Genomic DNA, 25785 nt, shown 5'->3' with positions numbered 1-25785 from the left:
TTAATAAGGTGTTAGAGTAAAGCAAATACTATTAAATAAATTTTGATATTAGATCAAGTCTTAGGTGCTTAACTCGAGGAAAGGGACGTTTATTAATTCTAGAAATTTTTCAGTCACAGATAAGAATAAATAATTTTAGTGTAACCAGGCTTTAAAAATCGTTGACCTTTAAATAATATCGTAAATTTTGAGTAGTCAAAAATTTGGTTTCCGTTTATTTCTCAGCATAGTATAAAACTTATATAAGCATATTAAATCCTATTGAAATTATGATAAAACAGCTGTGTAAAAATGGATATTTGACTGCAAGAATTTAAATTGTTTTATTTAAATTTTTTAAAAAATTCCCACCCACCCTTTTAATACGACCTCCCCACACCCTTTATCGTTTATTAGATATGGACTAAAGTTCTCTCAACCTTTCCCCCTCCCTCCCTCTTCTTCTTATATTAAGCTGTCGAGAGTACACACTTTACGCGTTTACGACGTATTTTTATTACTATTAAGTATGTGAGTTTAAAATAAAAATAAAAGCTTCCATTGCTTTACATTTTTTTTTTTTATCATTATTTTGGTTTTTTTATTTCTTAAAGAAAAAAAAGTCAAATATAATTTTTAGAAAAATATGAAATAGTATTCAATTAAGTCACAGCTTAATGAAACTACATTATAAAAACTTTAAAGTCGATAACAGGACCATTTTTAAAGCGGCATTTTTGTTGGCTATAAATGATAGTCAAATACCGAATCAAACAAAAGTATTAACTATCTATAAAAAGCAGTTTTTCATTTTTCAAGAAAAATTTTTTTAGAAAACTTTTTAAAATGTTATTTAAAACAATTTATAGTATGATAAAATAAAACATATAACCTTATATAATAAAACTAAAATTAAAGGAAAGACACCAATTATCTTACGAGGGACAACAAGCAATCTTTTAAAATTTATTCATAATCTAATTTGCCAATCCGGATTTTATATGTTATATAACAGGATTTTATATGTTATATAACATAATATTATGGAATCCGAACTTTAGCTTTAATTTCCAGACATGTAAAATCACAAATTCTTGAATACTTTTTCTTATCATGTCTAAATTAAGGACTTGTTTCATTTTAAACAAACTTAGCAAAAAAAGCTTAAAAAGAGATTTAAAAGTCTTAAATTCTGCATAAACTCAAAAGTAGGAAAGAGCGGGGCATGTCGGGACAGCGGGACATATTGGGGCAGTGGGGCATAACGGGACAGTTATGCATGAAGCCTTATATCTCAGCTAAAAAAAAATTTTTCCGAAATTTTTTTTGATAAAACATTTGAAATTATTGTGCTTCATTATTGTAAAAAAAAATTAATTTTAGAAATACCAAAATTAATTTTAGAAATACCAAAATTAATTTTAGAAATACCAAAATTAATTTTAGAAATACCGAAATGCATTGAAAGTACCAAAATACATCAGTAAGTTTGCGAAAAACAAAATTTGAGTATTTTCTTTAGCGATTCTTCAACGAAAGATTTATCTTGAACTATTGCAAGTTTGCTTTATTTATAAAAAGTTTATATTAAATATCTTGAATTGAACTTTTTGAATAGTTTTAATTTTAGTAAAATGACTTTTGTGGGGCATATCAGGACAGTATATTATTGACTGTATTACTTCCATTTTGTTTACAGTTTGATGATTTATCTTTAATCTAAAATATTATTTTCATTACTTAGAAAAGCAATATTAGTAATAAATTCAAAGAAATTGTTATTTTTATAACTTATAAATTGTTATTTTTATAACAACGATAGTAAGAAATTATATAAGAAATATCAATTATCCGTTTTAGCTGTGAATAGAGGGAAATTAGAATTCGAAAAGCTGCTGATACATATGGCATATTTGAATTTGCTCTACACTGGCATATTGTTAACAAGCCAGCTCATCAAAAATGTTACCAAATAGTTTCAGGATTTTTTTTGTGAGAGTTATGCAACCCATAATATTTTTTGTTTAATTTTAAATTTAGTAGTAGTTACTAATTTAACAATATATAGGTTAGAGCAGAGCGGAGGTATTTTATAATAAAACACAACATTTTTTTTTTCTTTTTTTTTTTGCGGTGTATTGGTGTATGTTCGTGTAATTTGTATGAGTATATTACTTTTTTAAGATTTTAATGTCTGAGCATGTTTAAATGATAAAATGTCTTTATTTTTTATCAGTTTTAAAGCTTTACAATTAACGAATAACCGCTGCTTTTTAACTATCCTGTTTTACCGCACCCACTTGCAAAATGTAAAAATTTCGCTAATCTAGAGTTTGGTTACTTTGGTTGTCATGGCATATTGCAAAATTTTTTTTTCTTGTTTTTCTATTTTCTTATATAAATGAATTTTAGGAAACTTATAAAAAACAGTGTTAACTATGATTAGTTTATCCGCAACTAGATTTATTTCTTAAGTGTCCCTATATTACCCGCTCTACTCTAGTTGTATCAAACGAAAACAAATTTTCATTTATTTCATTTCATTTAACGCGGAAGTTATAGATTGTTAAAAATGAAATATTCTTAAAATTTTTACTTTAAGTAAGTTAAGACAAAATAGTAAATTTTGCGTTAACTACCTTGAGTATTAACAGCACAGTTGACACCTCAGTTGACAGCACAGCTGACAGCACATATTTTGAAGAAAAACTAAGTTTGTTACCTATCAGTAAATAACACGATCATTTTTATCTTGGAAAACTTGCAGTTTTTTGATTACCTCTATTTAAACTAAAACGTAAAATCTTGAACAGGTCTGAGGTTCAATACCAACAATGGCTATAATGACAATTTGGTTATGAAAATTTTTTTTTTATTCATACGTAGAAGAGCATGTGTCTTTTAATAGATGTGGTCATTAAGTTTTTCTAGGAGCATTTTCAACCAAAAAATAAGAAAGAAAGAAAGAAATCAACTTATAATACCTTTCATAATAACTGGTATCAATTAACAAAAAAAAAATAGTATTAGTAGCAAATATTAAAATAGACAATTTCAAAGTTTATTGTGATTTGGGTTTCTTATGTTCTTTAACAAAACAATAATTAATTAAACAAACAGGTTTATTTTCAGTTCTAGATTTTTAAAACGTTAACATAATTTCCTAATAAAAAAATAAAAAAAATTTATTATATTCATAATGAGAAGTTGCTTTTTTTATTTACTATGAAATTTCTTCAAAATTTAAACAGATTACTGTAAAATTTGTACCTAAAGATTTTTTGTTATTTTCTTATTTCTATTGTTTCATATTTAATATTGATTATGTTGCTTAATTTGCATCACGCGTTTGTCTGTTTAAAATTTCTTTAAGTGATTTTTTTTAATCGTAGTCATAAAACATTTTTATGCAATGTTCAAATCTTAAAATCTCTTTGCAAGTTTCGGCTATTGTAGTTAACACAAGAAACTCACATTACTTATTCTGTAGATAATTTATTTTATTTGATTTTATTACTATTTTTTTTTACCTTATTTTCACTTTTTTTTTTATTTTTTTATTATTATTTCCAATATTAATATTGTTTAAAACTTTATTTTAAGTTGATTACATATAATAACTTAAAAAGTAAACTATGTAGGATATGTATGTATATATATATATATATCTATATATATATATATATATATATATATATATATATATATATGTATATATATATATATATATATATATATATATATATATCTTATATATATAATATATATATATATTATATATATTTATATATAAGGTCTGTAATTTTATATATATATGTTTATAAGGTCTGTAAATTTAATTTTGAAATGTTATTTTTATAAATTTTTTAAAAAACAATGTTCCCATTTTATTCGAAAATAATTTTTTGAACACATGTAGACTTTCTAAAAACACGTTTGTATTATCAATGAAACCGTAAAACAGGTTGCTCAATATAAATCATAGATATTTTTATAATTCTTATAAGTGGTATCAATTTTTGCAACATCGAAGCTAAAGAAAAAAGAAAAACATTTTTTTCTTTAAATAAAATCCTATAATTTTACGGTTTCAAAACATTAAAAAAAACGCTTATTTTAAAGGTGGATTCATGGGTTATTGTCTAATTTTAACATTTCATCTAAAGCTAAATCAAATCTTTTGTAAAATATGTTTTTTGAATTTTATAAATAAGATTTGTTTGTATTTTTAGCAAAACATCCAAATAAAAGGACATTATAATTGATTATTTGAATGTTTTTGACCGAAAAACATAGAGGGTGTTATCATTTGTAAAATTGCAAAGTTTGGAGTCTTTGAAAAACAAAAAAAGGAATCGTTTATAAATATGTTAAAGAAAATTTGCTCATCAAATGTCTTTTAAGGCACTCTAGATGAAACACCTAACCACTTAGAAAATGATTATTCTAATTTAACCCTTTGATCACTTACGCGATCGTAAAGGCTTTTATAATTAATCGTTTGGTTCCCAATTAGCTATTAATAAACCAATAAATATAAGCTTTTGAAAGATAAAAGCAAAGTTTATTCAAAAGGCATCAATTATTTAAACATTTCAAGACTTTAAAATTTAAAAAATTATTAATTTTTATACTTTTTTTAATGTACTTTGATAACACAAATCTGACTGATTTAGTTTATGGAAACATGACAATTGGCAAGATTCCTAAATGTAAAATTGACGGTGATGAGCGCAAAACTAAAAATAACATTTCCAGACTTCAGATGTGTAGATTAATTTTTTTAAAAGAAGTCTTCTATCAATAGACTTTATTATAAATATTTCTTTGTCATAAGGATGCAGTTAAATAATGAATCTGTTGTTATCTTAGTGCAAACCAATCTGCAAAAAACATTTTATTTGCTTGGTAATAGCTTGAAACTTTCTTTAAATGGACGCAGAACAAATTTCATTAACATTTATTGCTCTAATGGCTATTATTGGAAATATTGCATCATTGTACTGTCTTGCCAAAAGAAGGGTAAACAACTATATTATTTTGTGTATAAACTTATCCGTTAGCGCTGAAGTTCAAAGTATATTTGGTTATTTACCAACCCTTTTTTTGGATAAAAGCTCAATAAAACCAACGCTTTTGTGCAGGTTAGCAGCATTTTTTACAACATTCCCATCATTTACATCTATTACGATTCTCACTGCTGTTGCAATTTCAAGAATGTTTTTACTGGAAAAACCCTTTCTAAGCAATTATGGCTGTTATCGACCTTTATTTTACAAAATAGGAATGGTATCTTGGATTTACTCTTTAGTTTGGGCAGCTTTACCTCTACTAGGATTTTCTTCGTACACGCTAGAAGCTACAGGTTCTCGTTGTTCAATCAATTGGACGCCAAAACGAGTATCGGATAAAATATTTTTAATATTGTTGGTAATACTTATGTTTTTTTTGCCACTAATTATTATTTTAGTGTCGTGCTTTTACACTGCAAGAGTGATTCATCTTAAGTTAACGTATTTTTCATGTACTTACGGTAAAGATAACATTGAAACAAAAAGGTTTGAAAAAAAAGAAAAAAAAGCGGTTTTATCTTTTTTAATCATGATTTTGTCATTTCTTTTATGCTGGACACCGTACGCAACAATTGGTCTTTTATCGGCCTTCACATCATTAACTACTCCAAGTTTACTCTTAAAAATAGCCGCACTGCTAGCCAAGTTATCTGCGGCTATCAACCCACTAATATACTGTACTAAAGATAACTTGTTCTACAACTTAACTATAGCGTTTAAATTGCGGAACGTATCGTTGATTATCAGATCTCGTAACAGGGAAAATGTAAACAATACTTTTACTTTAAAACCTACTCCTGCAGTTTCTTGTAAATCTAAATTAACAGAATGACAAAATTTGTTTTTCAAGTTGCATTAAAAAGTATTTTATTGATTAAAGTGCATTTTAAAGGTTCAGCTTCGCTTTTTACAAATGCTTAACCTAAATATTGTATGAACGTAAGTTATTTGTGCATTTTGTGTTGTACAATCTTTACACATATTTGTGTACATTTTATGTATCAAAGAAAGTCCTTTGTACACATTGATCACATTTTTTTCTTTATAAGATAAAGCATTATGGCATAAGAAACTTAGTGTGTAGTGGTAAAAAATAGTAACAAAGAAATATTGTTACATTAAAAAAAAAAAAGTTGTATTAAGAAGACAGGAGCTCTAGATTGCGTAAAGATCAATCGTGGGACCATTATTATTTACAATATAGATTAATGACATGCATAAAACCAATCTTGGCATATCTTTAATAATTTATGCTGAAGATACAAACTTATTTAATAGCCACTCCAACACAAATACTTTACTTAAAATCATGTACATGAACTTAAAAACATTAACTTCGAGTCTAGCAAAAAATATATTTTAAAATCTTTTATAAACAAAGAAAGATTTTCGTTGAAGTCGCCAAAATATTGAACGACGGAAAAAAGCGTGAAAAGCATAGCAATTTTGAGGAGTTTTATTTGATGGAGTTTTATCAAAACAAACTAGAAGTTCCTGAAACAAAAAGGTTTGTATAACAGGTGTATTATATTACACAATCCCTTCTTTATTATAAATCACCTTTAATTCTTTTTAATCTTATTCATAGTGATCTCATATATGCCAACATTGTATTAATGTCATGGATGCCAACATTTTAAGGATAAGCACCCACAAAACAATGCTAATGTAATTTCAAAGATGATAAAATGAGTCAAGTAAAACAATTATTCAAATAGGCTAGAAAATCTTTCTCCTGTGATGAAACACATGAAGACTTATGACATCAGACCTATGACATCAAAACTGAAGATAAATTAAAATAAAAGAATAACTATACGTATTTTCAGAACTGTTCTTGTTAGTGTTGTCTCAAAAATATGATATGCAGTCAAATGACAATCATAAGAATTGTTCAAAAAGAGTTAAATCTCAGATTTCATTAAGGAATCAGTATATATATATATATATATATATATATATATATATATATATATATATATATATATATATATATATATATATATATATATATTGTTTTAAACAACACAACAATAAAGTTGCATCCTCTTAACTTACGCATATGAAACTATATTAGTATAAAATATAACAATTGACAATATTTTGTGTTGTTTATTCATATACACAGACTCATACTAACCCTATGGACTGCTTGGGCTACAGCCCATGGGCGTTGTAAATTAAAGGCGCCACAATTTTTAATGATGAGGAATTTTTAAATATCCTTGAACTTTTATAAATAAAAAAAATATAAATCTCAATTAATAAATTCAAAGAAAGATGGCTGAGCATATGCATATATCTTATTATTTTTCATGCATATATCTTTGAGTAAGACATTCTTCTTGGCTAGTGCTGAAGCCGTGAACACCATGATGAACAACCACAATTATTTTTATGTGCACTAGAAGAAATATCACAAGACTTTACTCAAAAACTCATGCAGAAAATCTTAAAAAGCAAATGAGATTTTTGAAGACTACTTTAATTTTAGTACTTTGGAACGATGTCTTACTCTACTATCAATAATATTAACATGACACTTCAAAAAGTTGATATATAAATAATACATAAAATTATTTTAAAAAATAAAGATGATGTATACGAGAAAAAAGCAAAGTTATTGTGCAATAAAAATAACTTAAATGAAGATATAACTGAGGAATGTTTTTACTTCAAGACCCAGCTACAGTTTCTGAAAATTATAAACTTTCATTAAAAACACTTATAAATTTAAATATTGAATCAACAAGCGTACAAAATATTTTTGACGATCATACTAATGAATAACCATTTTGACGATTGTACTAATAACAAATAAATAACAATTTTGACGATTGTACTAATGACTCTGGAGAAAGTTCACATTTAGAGCTTGAAAGAATAAAAAATAGATAAACATTAGACGAGTCAAAATTAAGCTTTCTTTCTGTAGTATCAGATTATTTAGAAAGAATAGATGTAGATTCAATAACCAATGATTTTTTAAACTAAAGCGAGAAAGAGTTTTTTATTTAATACATCAATTCAATTTTTTTATGATAATAACCATCATATAATGTATTGAGCAACTTATTAATGCTCATTCGTATGTGTTTAACACGGAAATTACGACAACCATTACACCCAAGTTAGTGGCAATAAAGAATCGCTACACTTTTTTAAATGAAAATGTGGACGAAAATATATGCAAATGTCTAACTTGTATAAATGTAATGTTAAAAATTATATCAGGTTTTACAGTTTTACTTTTACTTGAAAATTGCATTGCAGCAATATCTCCTTAATTTTAATTTATAACATTTATTTTCCGCTTTATAAAGTATTATAAAGTCTCAAAATTTATTAGATTAGTGCTCCTTAGGGGCTGAAGTGGTTAGCTCCCTGCGCTTCTAAAGCTCATCATAACGAATTAAATCCTTTGGGTAGCACATTAAATTCTTTTTTTTAATCTTTTCCAATTTTCAAAACTCCAAAATGAAACATTTTAAAAGCTCTCTAGATATTATATACATAACATAGAATAAGATATTATATGATATAACAAACGAAATTGAGAAAAATTTTCATTTGTTATATCATATAGTATCATAAAACATCAAAACCTGGAAGAAATTTGTTGCGCACATGTCACAATAGAGATACTTATGTTAATGTGCTTCAGTCTGTCTGCGCGTTTAACACATAATAAAGCACTGTTCCAAAAAAACGTTTCCCACCCAAACCATCTGACTCAGAGAAACCCTCTTGAGGGATGATAGTATGTACCTAGAGGATCAAAAAAATATTTAGCTCAAAATCACTGATTGACATCCGATAAAGAAAATTGCATTTTAAATTTATGCCTAAAATTTGAAGGACCTATGAAAGAAATTTATTAATTTTTATTATTCAAAAGTATATTTTCTAACATAAACTCATCAAACAATCACAAAAGATTGAAAAGGTGATAAAACTCTAAAAATAAGATGAGAAAATACTACTTTTCTTTCTTTGACAAGCTTAAAAATTGATCCTAATTCTGAATTTAGTTTTATGTTTTCATTCTTCACATGTGCTTGCTGTTAAGATCAACCAGGCAGTTGGTCAAGCGCTCTGCATATTGAGGATGACCAGGAAAACGTTTGAATGCCAATAGAGCTTAAACTCATGATGTAGTGCCTCTGTCCCTTGTTCACTGAAGATGCCTAGAGAGCATTTCCTTCTGTTGATGAACGTGGTGAAAGACTGTGTGAACTTTCGGTGTTACAGATGGCCCATTGAGAGCAATGTAGGATTCCTTAAAAGTTTGGATTTTTTCAGAATAGTCTTTGCCAAGTTCATTGCTAAAGCATCACTCTACAACAGCATTGAATTTTCGCATTGTGTCAGCGCAGCTAAAAACTTGAAATGCAGACTGTCTTTCAGCTAGCTGTTGAAGTAAGTCAATGTTTTTCAGGATCTTTCTGCATTCTGGTTCAGCCAACTGACCACCATGGTATGGCTTAATTTGAATGTCTAGTGCAGAAAGCCACTTGTCAACATTAGTCCAATAGTCTTTGAGTGACTTAAGCAGATGGTTCACAACTCCTAATAGCAGATGAAGCTCCATTGGAGGGATAAGGTCAATAAGGAGAGAATCATCAGGAAGACTGATAATTGGAGAATGAATAGTGCTGTTAAACTTATTTACTTATTTGCTATCACCCCCAGAGGCAATGAAAGCTTCAAAGTTTTTCTTGACAGAACCAAAGGTTCGAGGAGTTCCACAGCTTGCAAGATTCTTTGCATCAATCTCACACCTTGTACAAGGGTGTGAAATAGCATGTGACTGAATTCCACAAATAATGTTTGCAAGTTTCATATCACAAGACAAGAAGAAACTTATTTGGTGCACTTGGACGAGTTCTAAGATTGTTTTCACATTCTCATAGGTTTCTGGAAGTTCCTCACAAACAGCAAGTAAAAGCTGTCTTTTGACACTGGAATCTTTTGGATTTTGATGAGTCAAAAATCTTCTAGTGACATGTTGTGAGGTTTGTTGCAAATCAATAACACAAAAACTGACTTTGAGAAAACCTCCTCCACCATCTATACCCACATTCACAAAGTTTTGAGAAATGTTTCTTTTGAGTAGAGTTTTTTCTAGAAGAGACTTTGCAGTAATGCAATGTGCAACTACTTTTGGTTCTGCTGATTTGCTTTCTGATGAAAACAGAACCTCAGTATGAGTAAATTCAGATGCAAGTTGTCGCCAAAAAGACTGAAAGTTAGTTGCAAAATTCTTTTCTACAATGCGGGTCTGTGACACATTGTTTAAGGTTAAAACCAGTTTCTGCACTCCAGAGTTAGAAAGACCAGTGTTCATTTGTACTTCTGCTAAGTCTTTAGCACCTAGAACTTCTTTTTCAAGAAATAGGCATTTGGATCGTGATGAACCTGCAAATAAATTTAAAAATGTTGTCAAGATTCTCAACTATTATACAAACCAATTATATTTCTTAATCACATTATTGACATTATTTACCTTGAAGGGCTGGAAATGGACTGCCTCCTTGTGCTTGTTTGAGACGAATTGTTCCATGCGGAGATGTCTCAGATGAATAAATGACCGACAGTGCAACTGTTTCAGCAGCAAGTCTGTCCTTTGATGTGACTTCAACCAAGTTCTTGTGTAGAGTACTCTTTGTACATACATGAGCAAAACCATGACTGAAAAGCATTTCCACATCTTTTCTCTACAGTATTTTGAGCTTTTGTAACCTTGGCTGGTCCTGGGTTGGATGAGTTTTCAAGAAAAGTAGGCTTAGTTTTTCCAGATAGTCTTGCAGTTGAGAAAATTTTGCAATCGCAGGTTGAAGTTCTGGTTAGTGTTTTTAGACTGATTGAATTAAAGTTGTGAAGTTCTTCTGACCTTCATCACATCTTCTAAGTGATAATCTACAGGCCTCACAAACACCAAGAGAGACTCTTGAGTCTTGAAAATCAATTTGTTTCTGTAAAAAAAACCTGTGATCTGTGTTTCATATCGTCAGTCAGTGCTCTAGAAGCCTTTTTGAAACAAAAAAAGCAGATACATTTTTGGTTTTCTTCATGAGTCTTTGCCCTGTTAGACATTTTGTCATGAAAAACTATGTTTTTTGTTTTAAATAAACACAAATCTAAAAAACACAAATGTAAACAAACATATACATGTCTTTTCCCAGAATTTTACACAACTTTTAGGTTTGTGTTGCGCAAAAAAACTCTGAAGGCTTTGTTCGCTTAACTCCAGAAAAAAAATTTGAAAAGATTTTTCGTTTTTTTTGTTGACGGTGAATTTAACTGCATTGTTTTTTATGTATGTAGAGTTACTTTGACTTAATACAAAAAATTTTTTTAATACAACTGATTTTATTTTCTTTGAGCCTTTTCATTGATAGCATAAACTTTAAATGCAATATTCTCTCTCGAACGCTAATCAGTGATTTTGAGTTGAATATTTTTTTGATCCTCTAGGTACATACTATTATCCCTGAAGAGGGTTTCTCTGGGTCAGAAGGTTTGGGTAGGAATTTTTTTTTGGAACAATGAAAGAGACATCTTTCATTTTTATAAAAAAATTTTATATTCAAATTTTTATTTCTTTCAAAATTTATGAATGGGGCGAGAGTTCTAATAAACTACAGATACCTTGAAAAAAAATTTAATAAAAACTTAAGAAGAACTTAATAAAGAAAAAAAAAATTAATAAGCCTGTTCCCGTTTTTTTTATAGAAATTTAAAGTTTTACAACAATAAATTATTGTTGTAATTACAGTTATTAAACAATTAAAGTATTGAATGTTAATTGTTAATAGTTAGTGACCATCTCTACACCAGGTCTACAGGACTCCAATCTTTTAGTAAAAATTTCCAACACATGATGTCATAATTGTGGTTCAATTTGAGTAATTTGCTCGATTATGTTTTCTTTCAGGTGTTGAATAGTTTGAGAATTATTAGCGTAAACTTTTTCGAAAATCCACATAAAAATAAATTTAATGGTGTTAGATCTCATGATCTTGGTGGCCAGTTAACATTTCCTCTTTGAGAGGTTATTCTAACACCAAGTCTTTTTTATAATTTTTTAAATTATAATGACTATCATTAATAATTTATTTTTCAATTAATTATTATTTTTTTATTAATTTATTATTATTTTTGTTAATTAATTATTACCAATTATTAACTATTTATTAATTATTAATTAATTATTAATTGTTATTAATTATTAATTATTACTAATTATTAATTAGTTATTAATAATTAATTATTAATTGAAAATTATTAATTATTAATTAGTAATTTCATAAAATCCTGTAGTTGTTGTTAACACAACTAAAAAGATGTAACTACATCTGCAAAATCTCCTGATGACATTGTTATGGACCATAATGACATTGTTATGGACCATAATGAAAAATCGCGTATTATTCTAGATTACAACAAATATAAACGTGGAGTTGACACGATGGACTAGGTTGTCAGGTGCTACTCGAGTTGCCGAAAGAGTAACCGATAGCCATTTACAATGTTTTGTAATATTTTGGATATTGCAGCATACAATGCTTTGATTTTATTTTTTTCAATTCATCCAATTTATGAAAATGGGGCTTCTCATAGAAGAAGGAAATTTTTAAAAGAGTTATCAAAAATAGTTGCAAATAATAATCTTCGCCAAGTAATTACACAAAAATAACCTATTAAATCAATGTCAAACAATTCAAGAGCAGGACATAAAAAGAGGCTGTATGTGTGCTTGTGTTCATGACAGAAAAACCCGTCTGCAATGTGCATCATGTAGCCATTCTGTTTGCATGGCTCATAGCAAAATTGTTTGCAATTGTTGTCTTATTTAGAAGATATATTTTGTTTTTATTTAAATAAATTGTATCAAATATCATTTTGATTTTAAAAAACATTGAGAAAACTAATATTTTTGTTAAAAGCACGCCTTTTAATTTAAAAAGTTTAACATACTTTGTATAAAAACCTATATATTTAGTTAGGGTAATTTAATACCCCAGCCGTCCTTAACGTAACTTTTTTTTCCCGTCCTTATAGGGTTAAATATAATTTTTGGCGTCCATATTGTGTATAACTACTAAGTTAAATTTACATTTAGAGGCGCCATAGTTTATTTTTTAAACTATTGATTTTGCATGGATTTGCTCTGCACTTCAATGAAAAAATAATTACAGCAAAAAAGAAATCTTCGGGTTTTTTTTATAGAAAACACAAATCAGATATAGAGAGCAAAGACAAAAAACAAGCAGAGATATTGAATAAATCGGTCTAAACAATAATTAGTATTAATTGCAGATACGGTTTGATATAAGAGTGCATTTATTACTATCAAGTTAGTTAATAAACACAAAATAATAATAATTTAGAGAGCTAATAGATTACCTTTATTTATGTCTTTATTATTTTTGTATTTATGTATTTATTACCTTTATTATTATAATAACCATTGTGTTCTATTATGTCGGGTGTTGGGTTTATATTTAACCATTTTTATAAACCATAACAAACAGAAACTAAACTCTACTCTTATAATCTAGGAACAGAAGACGTCAGGAGAAAATTGTGTCAAGATTTAAAAGTCATTCCTGATGAAGCAGCATTCCTGATGAATCTTTTTCTGTATAAGAGCAAATTAATTTCAAGTCAATTTCACTATTTTCATTTAAGGTTGAACCTTTTCTTGAAAAAAATAAATTGAATACAAATACAGTACGAACCCTTGTTTTAAAACAAAGACTTTAAATCCTCTCTTTGCATTGTGCAATTCCTTGGTACTCAAGGATTTTCGTGGAACAAGTGTAACAGTTTACAAAGAAAATAATGGAAACTTTTGAAAATTTTTTGAACACATTTCAAAATTTGATACTATTCTTTTGAACATCTTCGCTAGGTAACCGCTAAAAAAACTCATGTATATTATTAAGCAAAAAAGTTCAAAATTTGTTTGTTGTTCTTTGTTCCTGTAAAGCTCCTTTTTTGAGTTTATCTTGTGTGAACTGCAATAAGCTTTGTATTATTCTATAATTCTTGACTGCACTGTTAACGAAAGTTGTAAAAAACAAATGATACTTGTTGTTCTATTTGTTTATGCAGTTCTGAAGTAAACATGAGGGAATATTTTCTTGGATTTGTTCAGATCTTATATACATCTGGGTAAGGGTTGATAGCTTGCTTGTTAGACAAGGTCTCAAAAAAAAGAATATCTTTACAAAATATACGTGGTCAAGTTTATGATAATGGGTCAAACATGAAGGTAAAGAATGTAGGCGTATAAAAAATATCCTTGACAATAACCCACGAGCATTATTTGTTCCATGTGGAAGCAATTCACTAAACCTTGTTGTCAATAATTCAGCACTTCCCTGCACTGTAGCTGTTAACTTTTTAATCAATTTTCTAGAATTATTTCTGAACCAACCCATAGATGGAGTTTATTAATAAATTATGTAAATAATTTGACTGTATAACTTCTCAGTGAAATCCGTTAAGAGAAAAATATAGATGCCTTTGAACTTTTGCGATACAATACTGATGTGGTTTATGACGCTGTCTATTAACCGACATTAGATTTCAAGATTGATGCTTTTGGAAAATGCACCGCTATGGGAATGGCCAAGAAAACTACAGATTTCAAGTTCCTCTGCTGTTTGGTCACTTGGTATAATGTCTTGTTCAAGTTTAATTTAGTAACAAAACACTTCAGATAAAAACTGTTAACCTGCTGAGCGCTTCAAAACTAATTGAAAGTGTCGAGACTTTTTTGGAGAACAAATGAACTATATAGTGTTATTACAGATGAAATAGAACTGGACAATTACTGACCATCGATCCAAAGTTCTCTAAAGAAGTTAACTAATGAACCAGTGAAGTTGGCAAAAGATTCTTTTAAAGTAAATTTTTTATTTGTAGTTTTAGGCACTGCAATTAGTTCTTTATCCAAGAAGATTTGAACAGGTGGAAAATCAAAGCAAACATTTTGAATTTTTTATAACAAGAAAAAAATTGAAAAATGTGAAACAGATGCATTTCAAGAAAAGTGCAAAAACCTCCATTCCGTTTTGAAAGCTGACGGCAACAGTGACAAATGAGTGACAAATGAGTTTTTCTAAAATAAAAATTATCAAAAATTGCGTTCGATTGACCCTATTTTAGGACCACCTTTATGGATGGCTACATTAGCAATTGAACACCAGGTTCTGAGTACAATTTAAACAGCTTCATTTTTGAAACACTTTCTAAAACTTAAGAAAAGTTTTAGTATTTGATGGTTAGTTTTATTTTTTATCAATATAAAAACTGTGCGATGTGTATATCGATGTATATATGTGTACGATGTGTATATTTGTACGATGTGTATATTGATGTATATATGTGTACGATGTGTATATCGATGTATATATGTGTACGATGTGTATATTTCTATATATATATATATATATATATATATATATATATATATATATATATATATATATATATATATATATTATATATATATATATATTTATATATATAGATTGCGAAATGCCTTCAACTGTTTAAAAAATGATAATAGATAAAGTTAGCGTGAATGTTGTTAAAGCAGTGTTTGATATTATTGAACCGTTACTGTTTTACATTTTTATTTTTTCACTAAAATCCGGAATTGTACCACAGAAATCAAAAATTGCTAAGATTATACCTATTTTGAAATCTGGCAATGACACAAATATGTCTAATTATAGACCTATTTCTGTCTTACCATGTTTCTCAAAACTGTTAGAACGAATTATGTATGATAGACTTAACATTTATTTAACTGAGAGCAATATAATGTATGATAAACAGCTTGGGTTCAAAAACAACCACTCAATGGATCATGCGGTAGCCGAGCTTATAAATTACATATACAATGGGTTCAATAATAATTGCTATACATCAGGAGTTTTTATTGATTTGCCAAAAGAATTTGATACTGTTAACCATGATATTCTTATAAAAAACTAGAACTGCATGGAATATTAAAAAATAACTTACTATGGTTTAAAAGTTACCTGTAAAACAGAAAACAATACACAATATATGCAACAAATGAAACAGAAAAAACATATTATTACTTGTGGTGTTCCCCAGGGATCAATCTTAGGCCCACTATTATTCTTACTCTATATAAATGATTTATATATATTATCCAAAATTTTTAATGTTATTTTATTTGCTGATGTTTCGATTTTTTTTTAGTCAAACAATAATATAAAAGACCGGTTTAGAATATCTAACGAAGAGTTATTAAAAATTAAACAAATGAATTACAAATAATAAACTTTCAGTAAATTTTGGGAAAACTAAATTTATTTTATTCCACAAACCTCGTAGGAGAGATAACCTTTCTTTAAAATTACCTAATCTCTTCATGAATAAAACAGTTATTGTTAAGAATATAAAGGTTAACTTTCTAGGAGAGATTATAAATGAAAATATATCATGGAAATATCATATTAAATCTATTGAAAACAAAATCTCCAAAAATACCTCAATATTATATAAAGTTAAATCATTTGTTAATGTTGAGTCTTTAAAATTTATATATTTTTCATTTATTCATAGTTATCTTTTCCGATCGCAATATTGCACGTGGAAGCACCAATTATGGAAGCTTAAAAGAATCTATAGCAAACAAAAACATGCAAGTAGAATTATTTTTGGTTTCAACAGAACTGTTAATGGTGAATCTCTTTTAATGGAACATAATGCACTCAGTGTTTATAAACTTAACATACACCAAGTTATGCTTCTAATGTTTAAGTCAAAACATGGTTTATCTCCTAATATATTTCACTCTTACTTCACTGAAATTACTCATAAATATCCCACAAAGTTTTCAATTAATAATTTTATTGTTCCAAGATCTTATTTAAAACTCAGTTCATTTCAAATTCAATACCATGGATCATTTATATGGAAAAGTTTTTTGAAAAATATTATTAAAAATAAAACTCTTGTAAACTTCTCCCCAGAATAATTCAAAAGAGAATCTAAACGATTTCTATTTGAATATAACTTTGATCTTAAAATTTTTTAAAATTATTAAACTGAAAAAAGTCATTATTACTCACTTGTTTTTATTTTGATGTGTTTCTTATTTTCTTCTTATAAAAATGAAAAATATATAGCTAAATGAAAATATATATCTTATTATACGATTTACTATTTGTAATAGATTGTGTTTTACTATATAATTTTCAACCTGTAATTTATTAACTTTTAATTTTTGATTTGTTTCATAAGCTGAAGGCGACAATGTAAACGGGGCTTGGCGATAAGGCAATACGCGTCTTCTTCTTGCTCCGGCCATTTATTATATATGTACAATCTTTCTTATTGCAAATTTTACGGCAAAATGAAATTTAAAAAAAAAAAAAATAGGCTTGAGCAGCAATGCAAAAATTATTTACGAATTTTTTTTTGAAACATTTTATTCCATTTATGATGCTAACTTTCCAATATGTAAAAAGACTTTAAGCCTAAATAACTTAAATTCACCATGGATTACTAAGGGTTTTAAAAAATCATGTAAAGTAAAATAAAAATTATTCATAAAATATTTAAAAACAAAGTCAACCGCGGTTTAAAAACACAGTCAATTGCGGTTAAAAAAAGATAAAAAGACTACAATTACTTGTTTTTTAAAGTTCGGAAAAAATTATTACCCAAAACGTTTTGATAAAGCAAAATATAACTCCCAATGCACTAGGGAATTAATAAAAGAAATCACTGGAAAACAAAAGTCATGCTCATAATCCTTACTCCAAATGATTAAAGTTGATAACAAAAGCATAAATGAGCCAAAATGGCGAAGCAGTTTTCGTAAAAAGTTTTCGTGCGCGACAACAAGTTATTTATATAACTGACTATATTACTACCATTTCGTGATGCTGTTTACAGTTAGATGATTTTATTATTAATTTAAATCCAAAGAAATTCTAATTTTTATAACTTAACCTGATTATTAATAGTGTTTAATGTAAACAAAGATGGTAAGAAATTATATAAGAAAGATCACTCATCCGAAATGGGATAAAATGCAATTTAGCTGTGAGTAAAAAGGAATTTAGAACTAGAAAAGCTGCTGATAAATATGGCATTTTTTAGTTTGCTCTACATTGGCATATTGCTAATAAATAAACCAGCTCATCAAAAATGTTGCCAAATAGTTTCAGGATATTTTTTGTGTGATCCAAAATACCTCTTGTTTAATTTTGAATATATTTTAAATAAGTAGTTACCAATTTGATAATATATAGATTAGAGCAGAGCGGAGGTATTTTATAATAAAACACAAATTATTTTTTCAACATTTAGCTTTAGCAACATTTTAAGCCTAGTTAGTAGCAGTTCAAAATTTAAAATACCAAACAAAATAACAATCTAAATTCTGGCAATGATCATCTGCATCATACAAAAATTAAATTTTGATTTTGGATTAAAACGCCATTCTCCTTATAACTTATAAAAATATATATTTAGCTTTTAAGTTATAAAGACATTTTCATTCAATATTAAAAAGTCCCCTCATATTAACTTTTAAATTTACACTGCTTAAGGGTTAAAATCAAAAAGGCTTTAAAACGAAAATTAAAAAAGAAACTGAGATTTTGTTTATCATTTATATTTTTAAAAACTTATAATAAATCTAATTTTAAAACTCTTTTACAAAAAATACTTCGTAAAAAACTGACAAGATTTTCCTTTATGCAATACATGATGACAAAATAATGCTCAATAATACCAAATTACAGAAATGAGTAGTTTACTGATGCCCAGAGCATACTGCAAGAGTAAAATCGAAAAAGTTAAATTTATCAAGTTCCTGAATATCGTTATCTTAGAAATAGTATGAACTATTTATAATATTATGACACTTACAATGATATGAAAAAACTTTTTAAATCTCTGGCTCACTTTGCTAGATAGTAAGTAAACACCATGAATTCAAGGTTTATAACTAGCTTAGGAATCGAATTGCATAATTCAAGCAATGATTGATGCTATAAACAAATTAAAAAATATCAAAATAAGTCAAATCAATTCAATGTATATATATGTGTGTATATATAAACTTTATCGTTTATATATACACACATATATATGCATATACATATAAAATTATTCGTAGCTTAAAAAAACAAAAATTCATCCTCTTTATTAAACTTTATCATCTTATTTTGTTCAAAATTTAAAAGCAAGTTTTATGTATTAATTTTAATTACAAAAACTTCATCCTCTTTATTAAACTTAATCATCCTATTTTGTACAAAATTTAAAAGCAAGTTTATGTATTAATTTTAATTACGAGTAAATTTAATGAATAATATTTTTATTTCAATACAATACCTTAAAATAAAGTAATAGGCTAATAAAGTATTCTCGGTTTATATACTTTCAAAACATTTTCTGCCCTTTCTGACTCACACAAAACTTGTATTCCAAATGTATCTTGAAGAAGAGCAATTTTTTTCAAGATAATCTGTAACAATGCTATTCAAAATATGGTTGGACATGCTTGAAAAAGCATTTGACAAACTCTGCTTTACCAATAGTTTTACTTTTAAATGCAAATTCTCGAGCAAGTTTTATATCAATTGACATGCATCTTCCACCATAATAAAAAATTTCAAGTAGATTTGGATTCAATTGTTACCCAATTATTTGGAGCTTTGAAAACGTTGTTACCTCTATTTTTGATGTTTCTAAGAGTTGTATAACACTTCATACACATTTTCTCTAGATAAATACACTGAGAATCTTTGATATATTTTTTCATATATTTATATATTTCATCAATTTTACTGTCACTTTTTAAACTGTCTTTTCTTCATTTCACAAGAAATAGTTTACCAACAACAAAAAACACAAGCAAACAAGCAAACTGGTAAACAATATATAAGGTACGTGGACTGATTTTTTTAAATTAATCAAATACTAGAATGTTATGTATCATTAGAAAGGCCTCAAATATTGTATTTTAAAGGTGGAAAAGTTACAAATTTTCGATATATAGATTTCTTGATAAAACTGTGGTCAAAAAAAAAAAATTTCACATAAATTGTTATAACTTTGCTAATTCTTACTCAAATATCTACAACTTGGTATCAAAAAAAAGGACTACAATTTCAAACAAGATTCTAGGAAAAGGGCGCATCTAGAATCCGGAGATGTTGCTAATCCACCATCTACACCTCAAAAAAATACACTTTTTTTCATAAACTAGTGTTATTTTTATTTAAATTATAAATATTTATATACAAAAAGTTGTTATTATTTTATTCCACATCACTAGCAAATATTACAGGTCTATCTTAAAGTCGGGTGTTGAGTTGTGGGTAAGGTTTAACACACCATATCAAAATTCCATTCTTTTAAATATTTCAATCTTTACTAAAACAATTAATTTTAGTATAAAATACAAAAAATATATTTCGATATTTGGAAAAATAGTAACTAGTGATGTATAAATTGCCTTCATGGAAGGGGGCATAAGCCGCCCCCCTTCCGTCCCGTACTTAAAAAAAAATTAATGAGAATTTAACAAAAAATGTTTAAAAATGCCTTTTTAAACACAGATAAAATAGTATAAAAACTATTTTACCACATTGCAAGATGTATCAGAGTATCCATTTTGTCATGTCAAGGGAAGGACTACCCACTTCAACCTAAAACAAAAATACACAAAAAAACAGCAAGTCTTTTGAAATAAAAAAGCCAATTAGCTATAGTCTTGGCTTTTAGTAAATGTTTTATGTTTTGAATTCCATTTATGAATTAAAATAAATCATTTTAAACGATAGACAATACGTGAAGGTAAGCCAGAGCCGTCTATTAAAAAATTTGCAAACCACAAAACTTGCTGCACCTAATTGCAAGCCACAAAACTTGCTGTACTTGTTTGCAAGCCACAAAACTTAGTAAAGCATCCAGAATATAGCCGTACGTTTTTGAAAGGTTCATTAATATTGATCCAACTACACCTCCATTATTAATACAATCATGCCACCTATAAAGTAACAAAATAAGGGCATACTGAGTACCATAACTTGTTTGGAAACCATACAAAAGTTTCTCGAATCTAGGGTCAAGAAAAATCAAGATTTTTTCATATAACATAGTTTCAAAAACTTTAGGAAGGGGTGGTAAAATACTAATTGGACGGTAATTCAACCTATCTGTTGGGTCATTCTTCTTAAATCACGAGATAACATTGGCCATTTTTAGAAATGACGGGAATTCACCATCATGGATACTATTTTTTATGCAATCTGTAAGACTGTCCCTAAAGTGAATAGTGTAAAATTTTAACATGAAAGTTGGTATGAAAGTCTTTTTCTAATTGCTCATTGACCTTATAATTTTTCTAATACCATCAGGTGTCATTTAAAGGAACTGGAAAAAACATTAGGAGAAAACATTAAGAAAAACTTTAGAATGAGTACACATTCTAAAGATTTTCTTAATGTTTTTTACTTGGATGATTAATACGTATACTTTCTTTAGTTTATAGTTCAAATTTACCATCTTACTTCTTTGTTTCTTGTACATTAGCACCATAATATCAGATTTAACACTTAGGAACTTTTATATAATGTAGAGCGGAGTATGATTGCTTCTCGTAAGTTTTTGATTATAAAAGGTTTATTATTACCTCTGAGTATTTTAGACTTGAGGGGCATACAAATTTAGAACTTTGCTGAATATCTCACTATAAGTATTTATTTCATGTCAAGAATTTATGGTGTGTTGTTGCAAATTTTTCGCTTGAAAAATTTTAAGCAATCTACATATTAGTTTTTTAGATGGTAACTTACAAAACATAGATCTAAGGATTGTGCATAATAGTTGATGATGATCACTCACACCCTTACAAAAGGTGTTTAAATGATAAAAGCACAGCTTTCTATTAGTGAGGATAAGATCCATAAACGAAGATTTATCAACTAATTTAAAATAAGTTGGTTGTTTAATTAAATTAGTACATTTATAGAGTTGAAGAAATTCCTTCATTACTTTATCAAAAGGTTACATACTAAAATCACCAGTTAGACTATAATCTATATATGATTGTAAATAAAAGTCAAGTATTTCTTATAGGTGATTGAAGAAATACTCACAATTCTGATGGGGGTTTATAAACAGATGATGCATTCCGTTTCATTTTTCTACTTTTATTGATGACCTTTTTATCATCAATAAAAATAGAGAAATCAAAAAAATTTATAAAACAATCTATACGCAAAATCTAATCTAAAACCTTTACCAAAAATTTTACGCGAGAAACATTGGGTTTTTGGATAACCAAAAGACATTAAAACATTTTATTCTAAACATTGAATAATGTTTTTTATTACTCTATGATAAGAAAAACCTTTTTTGTTATTATTATTCTATATGTTATAAAATCTTTGATTGTTTGAACTAAACTTGTACCAAAGTTTTGGGTGAGTTTTGATTTAGGTGTTTGTGGTGTTCAGTGTGCTTAGAGTAAGATTTGTAGCGGTGAGTGCTAAGGGTTATTTTATAAGAAGCATATGGTAAAACCTCTATGCTGCGGCCAAGGTAGCAACATAGATTTTTGCCTAGCCCCCTCTAATCATTATTTTACAAAAAGATGATCTTAAAAAGAAAAATTTTTAGTTAATTATATCAAGTGCTTCTAAAAAGGAAAAATTTTGATACTTTGAATTTGTTTTTGCCTTTCATATCCATATTTTTGAATTACATAATCATACACTGTATGATATATACACAGTCCTGTATTACAGACCTGTAGCTACAAAACATGGATTGGGTGGGAATAGAACTTTTTACAAACTTTTTAAAGACAAAGCCCTGTTGAGGTTATATTAAACTTTTTCTGTTAAAACCATATGACGTAAAATTAGAAAAATTTGGGCACGATGTTTTACAAAAATATCCATGTTTTTTTCGTGTGTAGCACTTTATATTAAATATTATTTAGGAGTTATTTTTAGATATTTTTGTAATATTGTTTTGTTTATCTTGTTTTTTAGAGAATATTAGAATATTATAATTAAAAAGTTCAATAACGTTTTTTTGTATGTTTCCTGATAAAGATTCATTTTAAGAAAAATCCATTTTGAAAGTATAAGAACTTTTAAATAATTAGTTGAACTTAATTTTCTTAAACAGAAAAAATACTCTATAAAGAAAACAGTGACATAACTCATTTTGAAGTTAATATACAGTTTAAACACTAGGAGAATAAAACCTCCATTTTGATGTGATAAAGAAGATCGCGATTTCTTGACATGTGTCACAATAAAATTACTCACAATAAAATTACTTTTAATATTTTTATCAGTTTGCAAAAATCGAAGAAAATAGAGTTATGAGAAAATGTGAAATCCATACGAATGATGAGGCATAAACATAAAATTTAAAAAAATGACTGCAAAACAACTACAAGCTCTTTGAATTTTTTGTATTGTAGCGTGTTTTAATTAAATTTAAAGAATTACTCAGCAACCATTATTTAAAAAACCACCGGCTGCGGCTGCAGATGATTTTGTTTAATTTACCAGTTTAGCAAAGTCATCGTTTTAGATGCGATGAGAAAAACAGCACGAAAACTAGTTAACTGAGCTGGCTAAGAGAGGAATTTTAACTGAAAAGATTATGGGAGCTGTTAATATACGGAACCTAAACGCCAGGATTAAAATATCATTTACTTTCCTCCGTTATAAAACTGGCCGTTTAGAGTTTTTTTCTTAACGGACACTCAAATTCTCCATTAGTTTAACGGAGAAATATAAATACGACTGCTGAACAGTAAAAATCTTTAAAGAACTGTTAGCATAATTTGATTTATTAGATTAGACAGTAGAAAATCGTAGCTTTCGGTTTATAATAAATTTTTAAACCATAACTGCTTTTAGTAATTATGAATTTTAGCATTGCATGTAAAAATATTTAAGAGTATTTGACTAGAACAGTGTATTAGGCTAATTTGAATTAATATCTTGTCGTTGAAATCAAAGATCATGTCTTACAATTTAATTAGATGCTACTTGATGGTAATGTAATGTAAAAAATAGGGTTATATAGTTAATTTTTTGCGCTTTAAAAGTCAAAAAAAAAAGGTTTCAAGGACCAATAACAGTTATTTTATAAAAAACTTTTTTTTTTTACTAACTGATTGTCCTTTCGCCAAGTTTTGCACTTTTCTTAGCACCTTTTTTTTTTTGCATTTTAGCTGTAGTTTATAGTTTAAAAAATATTGATATATTTACGCTATGCATAAGCCAATTCAAACCACGCTACAAATAGCAAATCGATATATTTGCCTATAGAATGAAAATGGTACATGTATAATATTACATAGTAGAACACTAGTGTAACCTTTATTTTTAAAATAGTGATCGAATATCACAGTAATCGGTAAGGTTTTGAGGTATAAGTAGAAAAAAACTAACAATTATAAATTAAAACTTCCATAAATCCTTAACGAGTCAACCAATCGGACAAAATTTTATTCGGAATTTGATGTGGCCATATGCTACATTTGGTGTGGCCATATGCTACATTTGGTGTGGCCATATGCTACATTTGGTGTGGCCATATGCTACATTTGCATCAATTTTTATCAATTTATATGTAGTGGTTCTCGTTCTACAGGTGTTTTTATTCCCGCACTATGAAGTCAAAATTTCACTTAATTTGAACATTCAAATTAAATTATTTTTTGCGGAAAAAATTTAAAGATTTTAAAATTTACATCACAGGGTACTATGATGTGTATCCCCCCATATAAGTGGCGTTCTCGGGTCAGGTTGGCATTATCAGGATCCGTGCTAACCGTGTGTTGTAATTATTCTTTAATTGCTATATATTCTCAAACTATGCATAGTTTAACTGGATATTGTCAAATAAAAATAAAAAAATACTGTATTGGTTATTATATTTAATCGTTTTTTATTGTGTCTTTTATTTTATTGGCGTTATATTGAGAAAAAATTATCTGACAGCATTTATTTATTATACTGATCCTATTTTTACAAGCATAATAAAATTATGCTTTTAAAAATAGGATCAGTATAATAATTATATGCTATTAGTTTATTTTTTCTCAATATAATGCCAATATAACGCGAGAGTTAAAGAAATATAACGAATAAAAATAACGGCAGTATAACGGCAAAAACGCCAATATAACAACAATATAAAGGCAATATAACGCCAATATAACAGATAATGACCTTTATATTAACTCTGCCGTAAAATTTTTCTTGTTATTTTGGTATTAGTTTTTTTAGAGTAAACTTAAAGCAGAACTTTCAAAATGTTGAGGCAGAACATTCTAGGACAGACTCAAATTCAAAAATATCGGATTTAAATATTCTAACCTTACACATAAAATAGAGGATACAATTTTAAAGAAGAAAAATAGTTCTGAAATGCGTAAAGAAAAAAAAATCTAGTTATGGAAATTCTGTTAACCAATGATAACAATTAGACTCAACGCCAAACAGAAGCACTGACTAGAGCAGAATTTAAGGTTCAGAAAGTGACTAACACAGACGAGCAAGAACTCTTTACATAAAAAAAGCTCACTCACTACATCCAGCAAGCTCATAAAAATGGGTATATAATACAACCCCAGTCTCTAGGTACATTATGATTTATCAGATGATCAATGTTAAGTAATGATAACCAG

The 25785-nt window shown here is 27.7% G+C and overlaps 1 protein-coding gene across 1 annotated transcript; it reads left to right on the top strand.

The window, feature by feature from the left end:
* Positions 1 to 4641: 4641 nt before the first annotated feature.
* Positions 4642 to 5907, top strand: LOC124806594 (melanopsin-B). Its single transcript, XM_065800688.1, has one exon. It carries the CDS (start codon positions 4912 to 4914, stop codon positions 5881 to 5883), a length of 972 nt encoding a protein of 323 aa, XP_065656760.1. The 5' UTR covers positions 4642 to 4911; the 3' UTR covers positions 5884 to 5907.
* Positions 5908 to 25785: the final 19878 nt, after the last annotated feature.

The sequence above is a fragment of the Hydra vulgaris genome, chromosome 07 (assembly GCF_038396675.1).
Source record: "Hydra vulgaris chromosome 07, alternate assembly HydraT2T_AEP".
Lineage (NCBI taxonomy): Eukaryota > Metazoa > Cnidaria > Hydrozoa > Anthoathecata > Hydridae > Hydra > Hydra vulgaris.
Note: the sequence above shows the minus strand (reverse complement) of the source record. Positions and strands in the feature narration are given on the sequence as shown.

Excerpts from the sequence above, each read along its gene's own strand:
- LOC124806594 (XM_065800688.1), top strand. The coding sequence starts at position 4,912 with ATGGACGCAGAACAAATTTCATTAACATTTATTGCTCTAATGGCTATT.